Source organism: Schistocerca cancellata, chromosome 3, assembly GCF_023864275.1.
Source record: "Schistocerca cancellata isolate TAMUIC-IGC-003103 chromosome 3, iqSchCanc2.1, whole genome shotgun sequence".
Classification (NCBI taxonomy): Eukaryota; Metazoa; Arthropoda; class Insecta; order Orthoptera; family Acrididae; genus Schistocerca; species Schistocerca cancellata.
The window spans coordinates 933827806-933840303 of NC_064628.1; the positions used below are offsets into that span (position 1 = coordinate 933827806).

Genomic DNA, 12498 nt, shown 5'->3' on the forward strand with positions numbered 1-12498 from the left:
ATTAGAGGACAGAAGGGCGTAAACATTTGGGTGGAGGGTGTGGGGACAATAGGTTACCGTGGGTTGAAACCCAGATGATTTTGGAAGCAGACAATGTGTTATAAGGGTAATCCAGTCTGTACAGCTCAGAAAAATTGTTGGTGGAGGAGAGGATCCAGGGGGCCTGTGTTGTGAAGCAACCTTTGAAATCAAGCAGGTTATGTTCAGGTTCATGTTGTGCTACAAGATGGACTACCGTCCTCTTGATCAAAGTTTGGTAGTGGCCATTCAGCATGATTGACAGCTGGTTGGTTGTCATACCAATATAAAAGGCTGAGTAACTGAGGAATAACTGCAGCAGAGAGTAACTGAGCAATAACTGCAGCAGAAGTGGTGTATGACATGGCTGCTTTCTCAGGTGGCCTGACATCTGATGGACTTCCTGGAACCCTAATTGTCTCTGTTGCCACTACTTCCCCATACACCAACATTCCTTATGCCCAAAGACTTACCACTGATTAACACTGCCTCTCCCAATGGCCTTCAGATTCCTAGCTCACTACCTCATTCCTTTTACACCTTACTAACTATATCCTAACATACTACTTCTTTTCCTCTGAAGGGAAGACATACACGTAAGTCAGCAGCACAACCATCGGTAGCCACATGGCACCCTCCTATGTGAACATGTTCATGGGTCATCTAGAGCAAACCTTCCTAGCCTCTCAAAACCTCAAACCCCACGTTGGTCCAAGTTCATTGATGATATCTTCATGATCTGGACTCAGTGCCAGGACACCCTATCATTATTACTTCACAATCTCAAGACCTTCTCTCCCATCCACTTCACTTGGTGCTCCTCAACCCAGCATGAAACCTTCCTGGAGATTGACCTACTCCTCTATAATGACTCTTTCCACATCAAACACATCAACAACCAACAGTACCTGCATTTTGACAGCTTCCATTCCTTCCACATCAAAAAAATCCCTCCCATACAGTCCAGCCACCTGAGGGATGCATATCTGTAGTGATGGGAGCTTCCTTGCCCAGCATGCTGAAAATCTTCACAGACAGGCACTATCCCCCCGACCTAGTCTGCAAACAGTTTCCCTTTCCATACCTCCACACACCACCAATCCTCCCACCATCCCCAAGAACTAGCTACAAAGGAGTATACCCTTCATCACTCAGTACCACCATGGACCGGAACAACTGAACCACATCATTCAACAGGGCTTTGATGATCTGGCATCATGTCCTGTGATTATAGACATCCTACAGAAAATCTTGCCACTCCTCCTAAAGTGCAGTACCATCACCCAACCATCTCCATAACATCCTAGGCCATTCCTAAGCCACTTCCAAACCTGACCCCTTACCACAGTGATCATATCCCTGAGGATGATGCAGGAGCAAGACCTGCCCAAGCACTTCTTATTCCAGTCCTGTCACAGAGTTATCCCACCCCACTGGAGGCTGACCCACCTGTGAAAGCAATGCTCAGCATTTTATGTTGGTATGACTACCAACCAACTGTCCAATGTGAACGTCCACTGTCAAGTTGTGGCTAAGTGCAAAGTGGATCACCCTGTGGCACAAAATATAGCTGAACATAACCAGTGTGATTTCAATGTCTGCTTCACAACCTGGGCTATTGGATTCTCCCCTCCATCACCAGCTTTTCTAAGTTGCACAGATGGGAGTTATCCTTACAACACATTCTCTGCTCTCCATTTTTCCCCTTGTCCTCCTCCACAGCTTCCCGACACTATGCTTGGCAGCCATGTCATGGCACCTCTAGTCCGTACATGCTTCACCAGGCACTGCTGATTCCTCTTCCACCACACACACTGTTATTCACCCTCCTTCCTTGCCCCACTTGATGTTTTTCAGTTGCATTCTGGCTGAAGCAGTCAGAGACAATGTGTGTGTGTGTGTGTGTGTGTGTGTGTGTGTGTGTGTGTGTGTGTGTGTGTGTGTGAATGAATGTGTGTGTGATTTTCTTTTGTGAAGAAGGCTTTTGCTGCAAGCATATATGTAACAGTCTTTTCATCATGCCTGTCTGCAACTCGTTGTTAATATTTATGGTGAGCACCAGCCTATCCTTTTCATATCTTTTTTTATATTCTAACCTGGACTTTCCATTGTTTAATTATTGGTGTCATTTCTTTTATTTCTGGCAGTCATCTATATCTGCTATGTGACCCATTAAACTGTACTTTTCCCTATAACTGGCTTGGTAAATTAGATGAAAGGTTGGAGAAAGGAAAGTTCATACCATTTTCAGTAAAACTGTGTCTAGGAAATCACTATCATATTCAAGTCAGCCTCTGTGTTGAGGACAGCTTTATATTTTATAGTGTATTTTTTTAAAAAAATGTGTCAATATTTTAAACATTTCGGGAAAGTGGGATATTACCCAAAATGTTGCAAACTTTGCATTATACAATTATGAGACACAACTGACAACTAGTACCTACCTTCGACAGGAAAAATATCAGTACTGTTGATAGGTGTACAGAAGTACCTCTAGGGTTTCAGAGATGACTGTGCAAAAACTAAAAGACATCTAGTGAATAAAACATCTCTCCAAGTTTTGATTCATAATATGTGCCATAGCATAATTGCAGAATGCAGCACTAGGGGCCAGGCATATCAAAACACACTCTATAATGGTGTGATGCTTTCATTTAGAGTCATTGAATTTATTAAATGTGAATTCACTAAATGTGAGTTAACTGTGATGATTCAGTGACAGTTTTTTTTTCCAAATAGTAAGTAAAAGTTCCTACAGACCAAAAAATTAATGCATGGTACAACACATTCTGTGAGAGTGGCTGCTTATGTGGTGAGAAGAACACAGGTCAGCCGGCACTATCAGTGCAGAAGGTTGAGAATATGAGGGAATCATTTGTCAGGAGCCTGAAGAAGTCAATGACACATGCGAGCAGAGAACTGCAGATACTGCAGTCAACTATCCTATGTAGTCTATGCAAATGTCTGTGTGTAAAACCATGCAATGATTTGCAGTGGCTACTAGAGGAAGAAAGTGTTTCACAGAAGTTGATTTTCAATAACAAAGCAACATTGCATGCATCTAGCAAAGTAAATCATCATAACGGGTGCATTTGGGCACAGAAAATCCACATGAGATATTGGACACATTTTCAAAAGTTTATGGACATTCTTCTTTGCAGAGCAAACACTGTGACTCGTTTTCTGTACCTGGATGTGAAGCAGCAATGACTTATGCCACAACTGCAGCAAGACAAAGATTTAGTTTTGCACCACACTTACTTTCAGACGTTCGTCTTTAGCTCAGTGACAAACTGCTTCAGCATTGGATGGAACAAACTTCCTGTCATGACCCTCCTCTTCCTCTTATTCAGTGGCCCCCATGGTCACCAGAGTTAACTGGAATTATGTCAAATATTGTGTGTTTCTGGTTTCACTGCCACTTAATTTGAAAGAGTCACAAGGAAGGATAATAAATAGAATCAACAATACCAGCCATCGTAAAGTAACAGTTCAACTAGTGTATTGATGTTTACCATGTCACAAATGATGCCTGTATTGAGCATTTGTACTCTGATGAGTTGATATTTGGCTCTTTTCATTACGTATTGTAGTTTTTGGGCAGTCGTTTACCACCAAGGTAATTATGAATAACTCCATACAAAAATACATAACACTAGCTCAGCTTTTGGAAGTAATGGTTCTTTCCACAGGGAGGAGAGAAGGATAAGCTAGAGAATAGAAAGTTATAAAGGAAGTTCGGATCGATAAAAAATCTACTCACCAATCAGCGGCAGGAGAAAATGCATATAAAAGTAATATATATCTATATATAAAATTTGTGTGTGTGTGTGTGTGTGTGTGTGTGTGTGTGTGTGTGTGTGTGTGTGTGAGAGCATGCGCGCGCAGAGGGAGTGATGTGGATCTAAAATGGCGATAAAACTGCATGCTTCGCTGGGACTCTTATCTAGACCGTCACCTTTTGGAAGCAGCAGTCTTACTGACAGAACTAGCAAGGAGCAAACTGATAACCATCTTGCATGCACCAGTGAATGGAGTTGCTCTTCTCAGAGGAAGTATAAAGTGGGTAATGGCTTAGCCACAGTGTGTGATTTGCTTCAGAAATGTAGTTCCAATTTTCCAGTAATTTTCTCCTGTTTCAGAACCTCCTTAAATGCTCTCCTTACTGAAAGTTTCACAATAGTGTACATGTAGCTCCAGAGTGAATAATTCATTCACCTACATCTTTCCTTAAATTAGTCCTACAGTAATAAGAACTGAGTTGGAGTGTGTTATGTTATTTCTGCAGTTTTCAGATGCTGTTCTCGTAGACAGAGCACATCAGTGAGAGCATTTCCTGCAATTCCTTTGTTTCTTGAAAAAAAGGTAACATGTATTTTTCATTGATATTTCTCTGAAGTTATAATCGAAACACGGTTTTAAAAGATATGCTGCTTTTGTTGGCCAGTCATGTGACCAGTTTGGTTGAGTGAAAAAAAGGTAAAGAGTAGAGAAACCTGTAGCTCATCTCTAACCCTTATTATTTATTCATTATTATGCATTTATGAGGCTTAGTTCCATCTTAATATAAGTTTATCAGTTGAAAAGTGTAAATTTCAGATGCAGAGTTCACCATGGTACATACGAGGGGGGACCCAAAAGTAACCGGAATCGTAATGCTGCACATCGTGTACTTGTAGTAGCAGGTTGTGCTGCATAGGAGCTCTGTTGAGTCATTCTGCCATGCGGCGTTGTCCAACAGTGAGAAGTGTGGCTTCTTTGGCAGTTCTTTGAATGTGTGTACAGTGCATACGTGATACGAGAAAATGGCTAGTTCTTACGAACAACGTGCGGCAGTGAAGTTTTGTTTCTTGCTAGGCTAGAACGCAGCAGAAACTGTTGCGATGATTCAGGCAGCCTACAAAGACCATGCCCTTAGTAAAACGCAAGTGTATGAATGGTTTTCTTGGTTTAAAATGGGAGAAATGGTGGTTGAAGATCTGCCCCGTTCTGGTCGACCTTCAACTGCTCGATGCAAAGACAACATCGACAAAATCCGTGATCTCATCAGTGAAGATCAACGCAGGACTTGTTCGGGTTGTCCTGGAGCTCAATTTAGCATATCTTGACCATTGATTTGGGGGTGTGAAGAGTGGCAGCAAAATTTGTGCTGAAGATTATTATCGGAAATCAAAGGGATAGTTGCGTTCAAGCCTGTCTCGAAATGAAGGACGCGTTCAAAGCTGATCCATATCGTGATCGACAAAATCATTACAGGTGATGAGTTATGGTGCTATGGGTACGATCCAGAAAGTAAACAACAGTCATCACAATGGAAGTCACCTGGCTCACCTCGACCAAAAAATCGAATGTGAAAACGATGTTGATTTTTTTTTTTTTTTTTTAAAAAGATCAATGGCATCATACACTCTGAATTTGTCCCTGAAAACCAACAATTCTATTTGTGGGTTATGAAACAGCTTTGCAGAAGTTTGTCATGAAAATGTCCAGCTTTGTGGGATTCTGGCGTGTGGTTCCTGCATCACGACAACACTCCCGCGCACACGGCTCTCAGCATTTGCCAGTTTTTGGCCTCAACGAAGACGACTACCTTGACCCACATGCCATATTCACCGGATTTAGCACCGTCAGACTTCTTCCTATTCCCGAGGATGAAAAGAGACTTGAGAGGGAAACGTTTTGTGGATGTGGAAGATGTAAAACGCAATGTCATGAAAGTGCTAGCAGGTATCAAAGAGGATGAATTTAAAAAGTGCTTTGAACACTGGAATGAATGTTTGGACAAGTGTATTAATGCTAATGGAGAGTGCTTTGAAGGAGATTAAGGTTGTATTTGAAAACAATAAAGTATATGCTTTCTAGAAAAAAATTCCTGTTATTTTTGGGTCCCCCCTCGTATACATCATAAATGAGACAAAGACACAGCTTTTTTGCCCCCACCTGAAGACACAGCTATGTTTCCAAAACCGATCATGATTGGCAAATAATATTGTTGTATGACTGGTTATTGGATATTTTCTTTGTTTCAACACTTCAGCATGCGGTCATGGATAGAGACTTTATGAATGTGGTTTTGTGCAAAGTTCGGTGAAAGACTTATTAAGTGTTCATCACAGAGTAAATACTTCAAGTGTCACATTTCTTAACACATTGATTAGTTTTTTGCACTAACCAGCAAAACTTCCTTATTGCATTCCTAATGAGTGAAAATGCTCAAAATACTTCAATTTTTTGTGGCCAATGACTATCTGTGTGGTGTGTTATTTTTATTACTTCCTTCCAGACAATTACTTTTACAAAATGATATAAACATATTATGCAATGTTAAATTTAAAACTTCTGAAATAAATATTTGTAAGGAATACTATCCAATTAAAACAATTGTTAGTGACTGGTTGTTGGATAGCTACATTAAGCTTGGTGGCCCTTTTGCTGCTATGCAAGAGCTATTTATTTTCACTGTACTTGTTGACAATTCCCATATCATTAACAGATGAACTGTGCATGTATAAATAAAGAAATAATAAAATAAATTAAAAAATATATATATAAAGGAGAGTAGGCTATGTGCCAGAATTAGCTTTCAATCATTCCTTACACTTGACAAAAATGCTTAAGACATAATTCTAAGAGGGCACTGTGTGCAGAGAAAGAAAACCATTTCCAATCAAGGGGTTGAAGCTACCCCTAGGGGTACCTCAGCTATGCCATATGATTCTTTTAGTAAATTTAAAGTGCAGTTTTTTTCACCTCTTTAGCAATTAAAACCTGAGATTACGGATATGTTTAAAAATACTACACTGGTATGGAAATAGTGTTCATCTAAATAAAGGCAGAGTTTTGATCATTATAAATACAAATGTCAGATCATTTACTATGCAATGTACACTTCTAATTATATCCAATAATTAGAACACTATATTAAATATTTCAACATCCTCAATTACTTAGTTTCAATTTTTTTTAAATGTATGCAAATGAAAATATCATTGTTCCATGACCATAAGCCATTATTATTCTGTCATTATGTAAATGGCATAAGTTTTGCCAATTACCTGTTTCTGTTGCCGCAGTTGTCTGACAACAGGGGGTGGTAACATCTGGAATAGGAGCCGATCACTTTTGCGCTTCTCACTACGTAGTTCCTGTGTCCTCTTTATCAGGGTTTCAGCAAATGTCTGTAATAAATTCATGGAAAAGGTTTCCTTAACTTCCTGATCTTTTATTAGAGATAAAAATTTGTCATTTTAGCTACTATCAATAATGTTTTATTCATTAAATCAAAATTAGAATACTGGGAGTGAAAATGTAGAAAACTAAGTTTGGTATAAATAAAAGCTAACATATCAACAGAAATCTTTATTTTTTTCTTTGTTTATTGTTGTTTTCCAATTTAGATAAATTCATAAAAGGTTCCCAGTTTACCAACAATCTGCTGGTAAAAAGTTCTCAATTTATCAACAATCAGCTGGTAAGTTTAAAACAGCCAAATCTATGGTTGCACTGCTGCTGTCAATAATGAATGTAGTATTAACCAGCCAAAAGCTAATCTGCTGTCTCTAATGGTAGCCAAATACTCATTGCACTAAGTGTAAAAATGCTCATAATGGAAAAAAAACTTCTACCGGCATATTCCTTTGTCACAATAAAATAAGAGCCTCACTATTCAAAACATTTCGTGCCTTGAACAATAACATATTTCTTAAGGTCAAAGAAAAAAGAAATTAACCAAAGAGTTCAGCATGTCACATGAATGACATGTCCTGTTTGGGGTAGTTTTTGGGGGAGGAGACCACACAATGAGGTCATCGATCTCATCGGTTTAGGGAAGGAAATTGGCCATGCCCTTTCAAAGAAACCATCCCAGCATTTGCCTGGAGCAATTTAGGGAAATCATGGAAAACCTAAATCAGAATGGCCCGACGCGGGATTGAACCATCGTCCTCCCGAATGTGAATCCAGTGTGGAGATGTCCTGAAGCCATATAATGACAGTCAGTTTGATACATGATTACAGATTCATCAACATGTCTGATATCAGTGCATTTTACAGTGATCAGATTGCAGATGCCTGAAGCATGGGACACTCCATCTCCAACATCATGTAGCTGCTGAACTTTCCACACTACATTGATTTAGGACTCTTCAACTATTTCATTTAAATAATTCTGCTGTCACTCGAGTAAACTACCACTGACAACAATGTTTTGTGAGAAAGGTCACCTTTGCATCCTGTGGATTGTAACAGTAGACACGCTAAAATACATAAAACACCTCACCAATCCAATGCTAAACAACAACCTGTGTGCATCCATTTGTTTGTCTTCTGCACTGGCCATACAGCCCATAAATTTGGCAATTCAGTCCTACTGAACCTGACTGGGACCCCCTGAGAGACATAGAAATGTCTTGGACCAAACTCTAATCAACTGAGTTGTGAGTAGCAGTGACCTGGATGGATTCCCATTTTGGATATCACATGAAGCCAATTTCTAAATATTTCATCACTACTATCAAGGAGAACGAAGGCAGGCTGTAAATGTTACTAGGTAGGTGCAGTATTAAAAACTGGAAGGAAGTATACCCTGAAGACATGATGAAAACTGTGAACTCCTACAAACACTCAGAAAGTGTAGACATCTATGGCATGTCCTGCACACTGCTAAAGAAAATTATTGCAGAATTAGCTCAGCCACTAGCCATAGCAATAATCAAATGTCTATCTTCTGGTGTCTTCCCAGACTTCCTTAAACTGGTGCGCACAGTGCCAATATATAAGAAGGGGGATCCATGCGAGGTGTCCAGCTTTAGACCAATCTCAGTGGTACCAGTACTAGCCAAAGCTACTGAGTCTGTGATGCACTGCCAGGTACTGAATTACTTTGGAAAACCGATAGCAGGTAGTATCAGTGCACGGAGCAACTTCTCTTGAACAAAAACATGGTATCCTTGGAGTGCCCCAAGGATCAGTCTTAGAACCTCTCCTATTCCTCATATATGCCAATGATATGAGCTGCAATAGTCAAATGTTGCAGTTTGCAGATGACACTACCCTTATTGCCAAAGGACACACAGCCGCAGAAGCTCTTGGTGCATCAAATTTGATGTTTGAAGAAATAAATGAATGGTTCATCATAAATAAAATGAAGATCAATGAAAAAAAAACCAACATTTGATATGCAGTCTAACCAACATTGAAGAGCAAGAAAACATGGAGACTGTCAGACTACTGAACTTCAAGATTGACAGCAAACTCTCCATGGACGATCACACTGCATATGTATGCACCAAACTTTCTCGTGTGATATACCTCCCAAGGAAGCTGAAGAGGGTAATAACTGACCAGTTTCTCACAATAGTCTGCCATGCACTCTTCCACAGCCACATTAGCCATGAACTGTTGTTGTGGAGACACTCCTCAGGCTGCAAAGATGTGTTGCTATTAAAAAAAAAAAAAAAAAAAAAAAAAAAAAACCATCAGGAACATATCCTCTAGCAAAAGACTGAACCACTGTAAGCCTATTTTCACCAAGCTAGGCATAATGACTGTTTTTAGCTAGTATGTGTTTTCTGCCTCATTTATATAAAAGAAAATCAAAGGAACTTTAGCATAAGACAAGTAATACATAAACATGACACTCACTGTACAAGGAACATTGAAGTGCCAAGGTGTCACCTATCAAGTACACAAGACAGCTTTCCAACAGTCACCCTAAAAATGTACAATTAACTGCCTCCAGAAGTGAAATCCCCGCCACCTGAATTATTTCGGAAAAAAAATGCTCAGGACTTGAAACAACATCCACTATATTCCTTGGAAGAGTTTTTCAACAGTGGTTCTAGTGAATGGACAAAATAATAAATATTGTTATGTTTTATACATAATTTGGCCTAAATTTAATCTTCTTTCTGTGTTCTCAGTTAACTGTGTTTTACGTAAAGTACATATTTTGCCAAAACGAAACTTCATGTGTGTGATCTACATGGTTTAGTTAACTCAACTGCACTGTTTCAATTCAACAAGATTGGAAAAGAAGCAACCATGACCATGGAAGACTCAACTTTGTTAAAACAGAGATGCAAAATATCTTTATATATATCCACAATTTGATACTCATTATGAACAGAAATTTATGAATACCATGCAGTGTACTACAAAATGCTATAACAAGATAAATGAAATGACTATTAATTACACATTAAATGGAGTCATATAAGCTACATGGTATTCATTTTCTAAAACATTGATTGTGTGGATGTTGATATACCTGTGTAAGTGAAACTTAACATATTCTGCACTCCTAAATTATGTGGCCTAGTATTTATCATACTTAAATGAATTACCTGGATTTTGTTCAGGCGATTAGCCTTCTGCCATTTCTTGTTACATATAATGGAAACAATATTCAAAATTTTGAGAATACAGACACTCATAAAGTACAAAACATTTACACTTTTATATTTTTGTATTAAGACACTGATTTCTCCTTAGAATTAAAATTGTGATATTTAATGAACATGTACAAAATTAAACAAAAAGTTATAATAAATGAAAAGCAAGAGTTTGCTTTTGTTCTACAATACTACTTTTATTGTGTTAACCACTTTTCAGCTTACAAGGCCATCTTCAGACATTTACTGAGTATTTTTACCAAAGAAGTTACAATGTTTGCAAATAACAGTGGAAGAGAAGTAACACGTCTAGACTGAAGCAGAGACACAGTAAGTAACATCTTTGACAGTGTGGTGGTAATGCAATTAAAAAGTAAAAAATTGAACAGTAAATAAATCAAAATGGAGTAGGCAGGAAAAAATTTAACACAAAACAGGAACAGCATGCCTACATAACAGTTTCTCTTAGTAAACAAAACTAATAAACTAAAATAAAATTAGTACTTGACAAGGCTGCATCAAGAGGTATAAAACATGGAGAATTATACACAAACCAGCTAAAAGAAGAAACAATTATCAATGTAACTACAGAATACGTAAGGAAGTCAAGCAATGTCAGTAAGATAAATAGAAATAAATAAATGCAGGAAAATGGGAACATACACTAAATGTAATCTTTGAGAGTGTGCTGGTACTGCATTTTAACATTAACATTGCATTAAAAACAGTGGCTATGTAACAGTGTGCATTAAATAAATGAACAAAGTAAAATATGAACAATATTTGATGAGACAACTACAAGAGGTGTTAAACATGGACAGTAATACAAGTACCAGTTAAAAGAAAGCCTTAACTATTGAAACTACAGTCTATACAGAATAAAATTGACAACTTCAATAAAACAAAAGAACTTAATGAATACAGGAAAATGGTAATATGTAGGAATAGACAGTGTGGAAAGTAATGATCATCAGAAATGATTATTTAAAGTTTAACAGAGCGGAAGTGTTGAGCTGTGTCTGATCATTTAGGATTAGATCTGGACTGTGAGCAAGATTTCCAGGGCTTCCAGCAGGTTGAGTTTATGGCCTTTGTTTGCTAAGTGAAGTACCTGGGGCACTGGCTGGCAGTTGTGAAACTCACTCAGTACATGCTCAGCAAATGTGGAGACAGAATTCTGAAAGCCACAGCTGCATTCATATTCAGTCAGTTTAGTTGCTATGTCTATAACTGTCTGACCAATGTAAAATTTGTCACAGTCAGAACAGGTGATTTTGTTTATCCCACTGTTGACCATTAATTGGATCTTATCCTTGCTATTAAAAATACACTGGGCTGTCATGTTCTTAACATAGTAGGAAAGCAGGCTTTCAGTGCTTTGGCAACAATCTGTGATACCTCACCTAGAAATGGTTGTGTACACTATTTGTTGCAGACAGAAGATGGGGAAGCAGGTGGGGCATAGGGGAGGGGTATAATTTGTCTTATAACTAGTCCACATACACAGAACGTCATCTACATATCTACACCAGTATTTGATATTTGCACTCAAAAGTTCTGTTTTTAGAAAATTTTGTTCAAAATGGTCCATAAATATTTCAGCCAACTTGTACTACAAGACAACTCAACACATTTTTGAAAAACCTAAAACAGTCAACATAAAAATATTCAGTTCACAATGGTGATTTGCAACAAATCCATGAACTTCCTAGATCTCACCATTGACGTCAGTACACCCTCACATTATTTCAAAATTTATAGAAAAACTACAACTACAGACACAGTAATACCTTCTTGCTCACGACTCCTCATATCTCACAAACATGCAGCTTTCCACTCAATGGTACACCATCTCATTTCCATCCCCATGTCCAGAGATGATTTTAAAGCAGAATTAGTTACAATAAAATTTAAAATTTACAGTCCAGCTCTCATTGACCACATCTTGCACACGAAACAAAAATGGAAAATTATACCCCTCCTCTATGCCTCCCCCCCCCCCCCCCCCCCCTGCGTCCTCATCCACTGTCTGCAAGAAATGGTGCACACTACCAGTTCTAGGTGAGGTATCACAGATTGTTGCCAAAGC

The 12498-nt window shown here is 38.5% G+C and overlaps 1 protein-coding gene across 1 annotated transcript in view; it reads right to left on the reverse strand.

The window, feature by feature from the left end:
* LOC126174745 (atrial natriuretic peptide receptor 1-like) overlaps window positions 1–12498 on the reverse strand; it is a 381570-nt gene that overhangs the window by 59846 nt on the left and 309226 nt on the right. The window contains exon 8 of the mRNA XM_049921065.1: window positions 7074–7196. Coding sequence (XP_049777022.1) covers window positions 7074–7196 — 123 coding nt within the window. The remainder of the gene's footprint in view (window positions 1–7073; window positions 7197–12498) is intronic.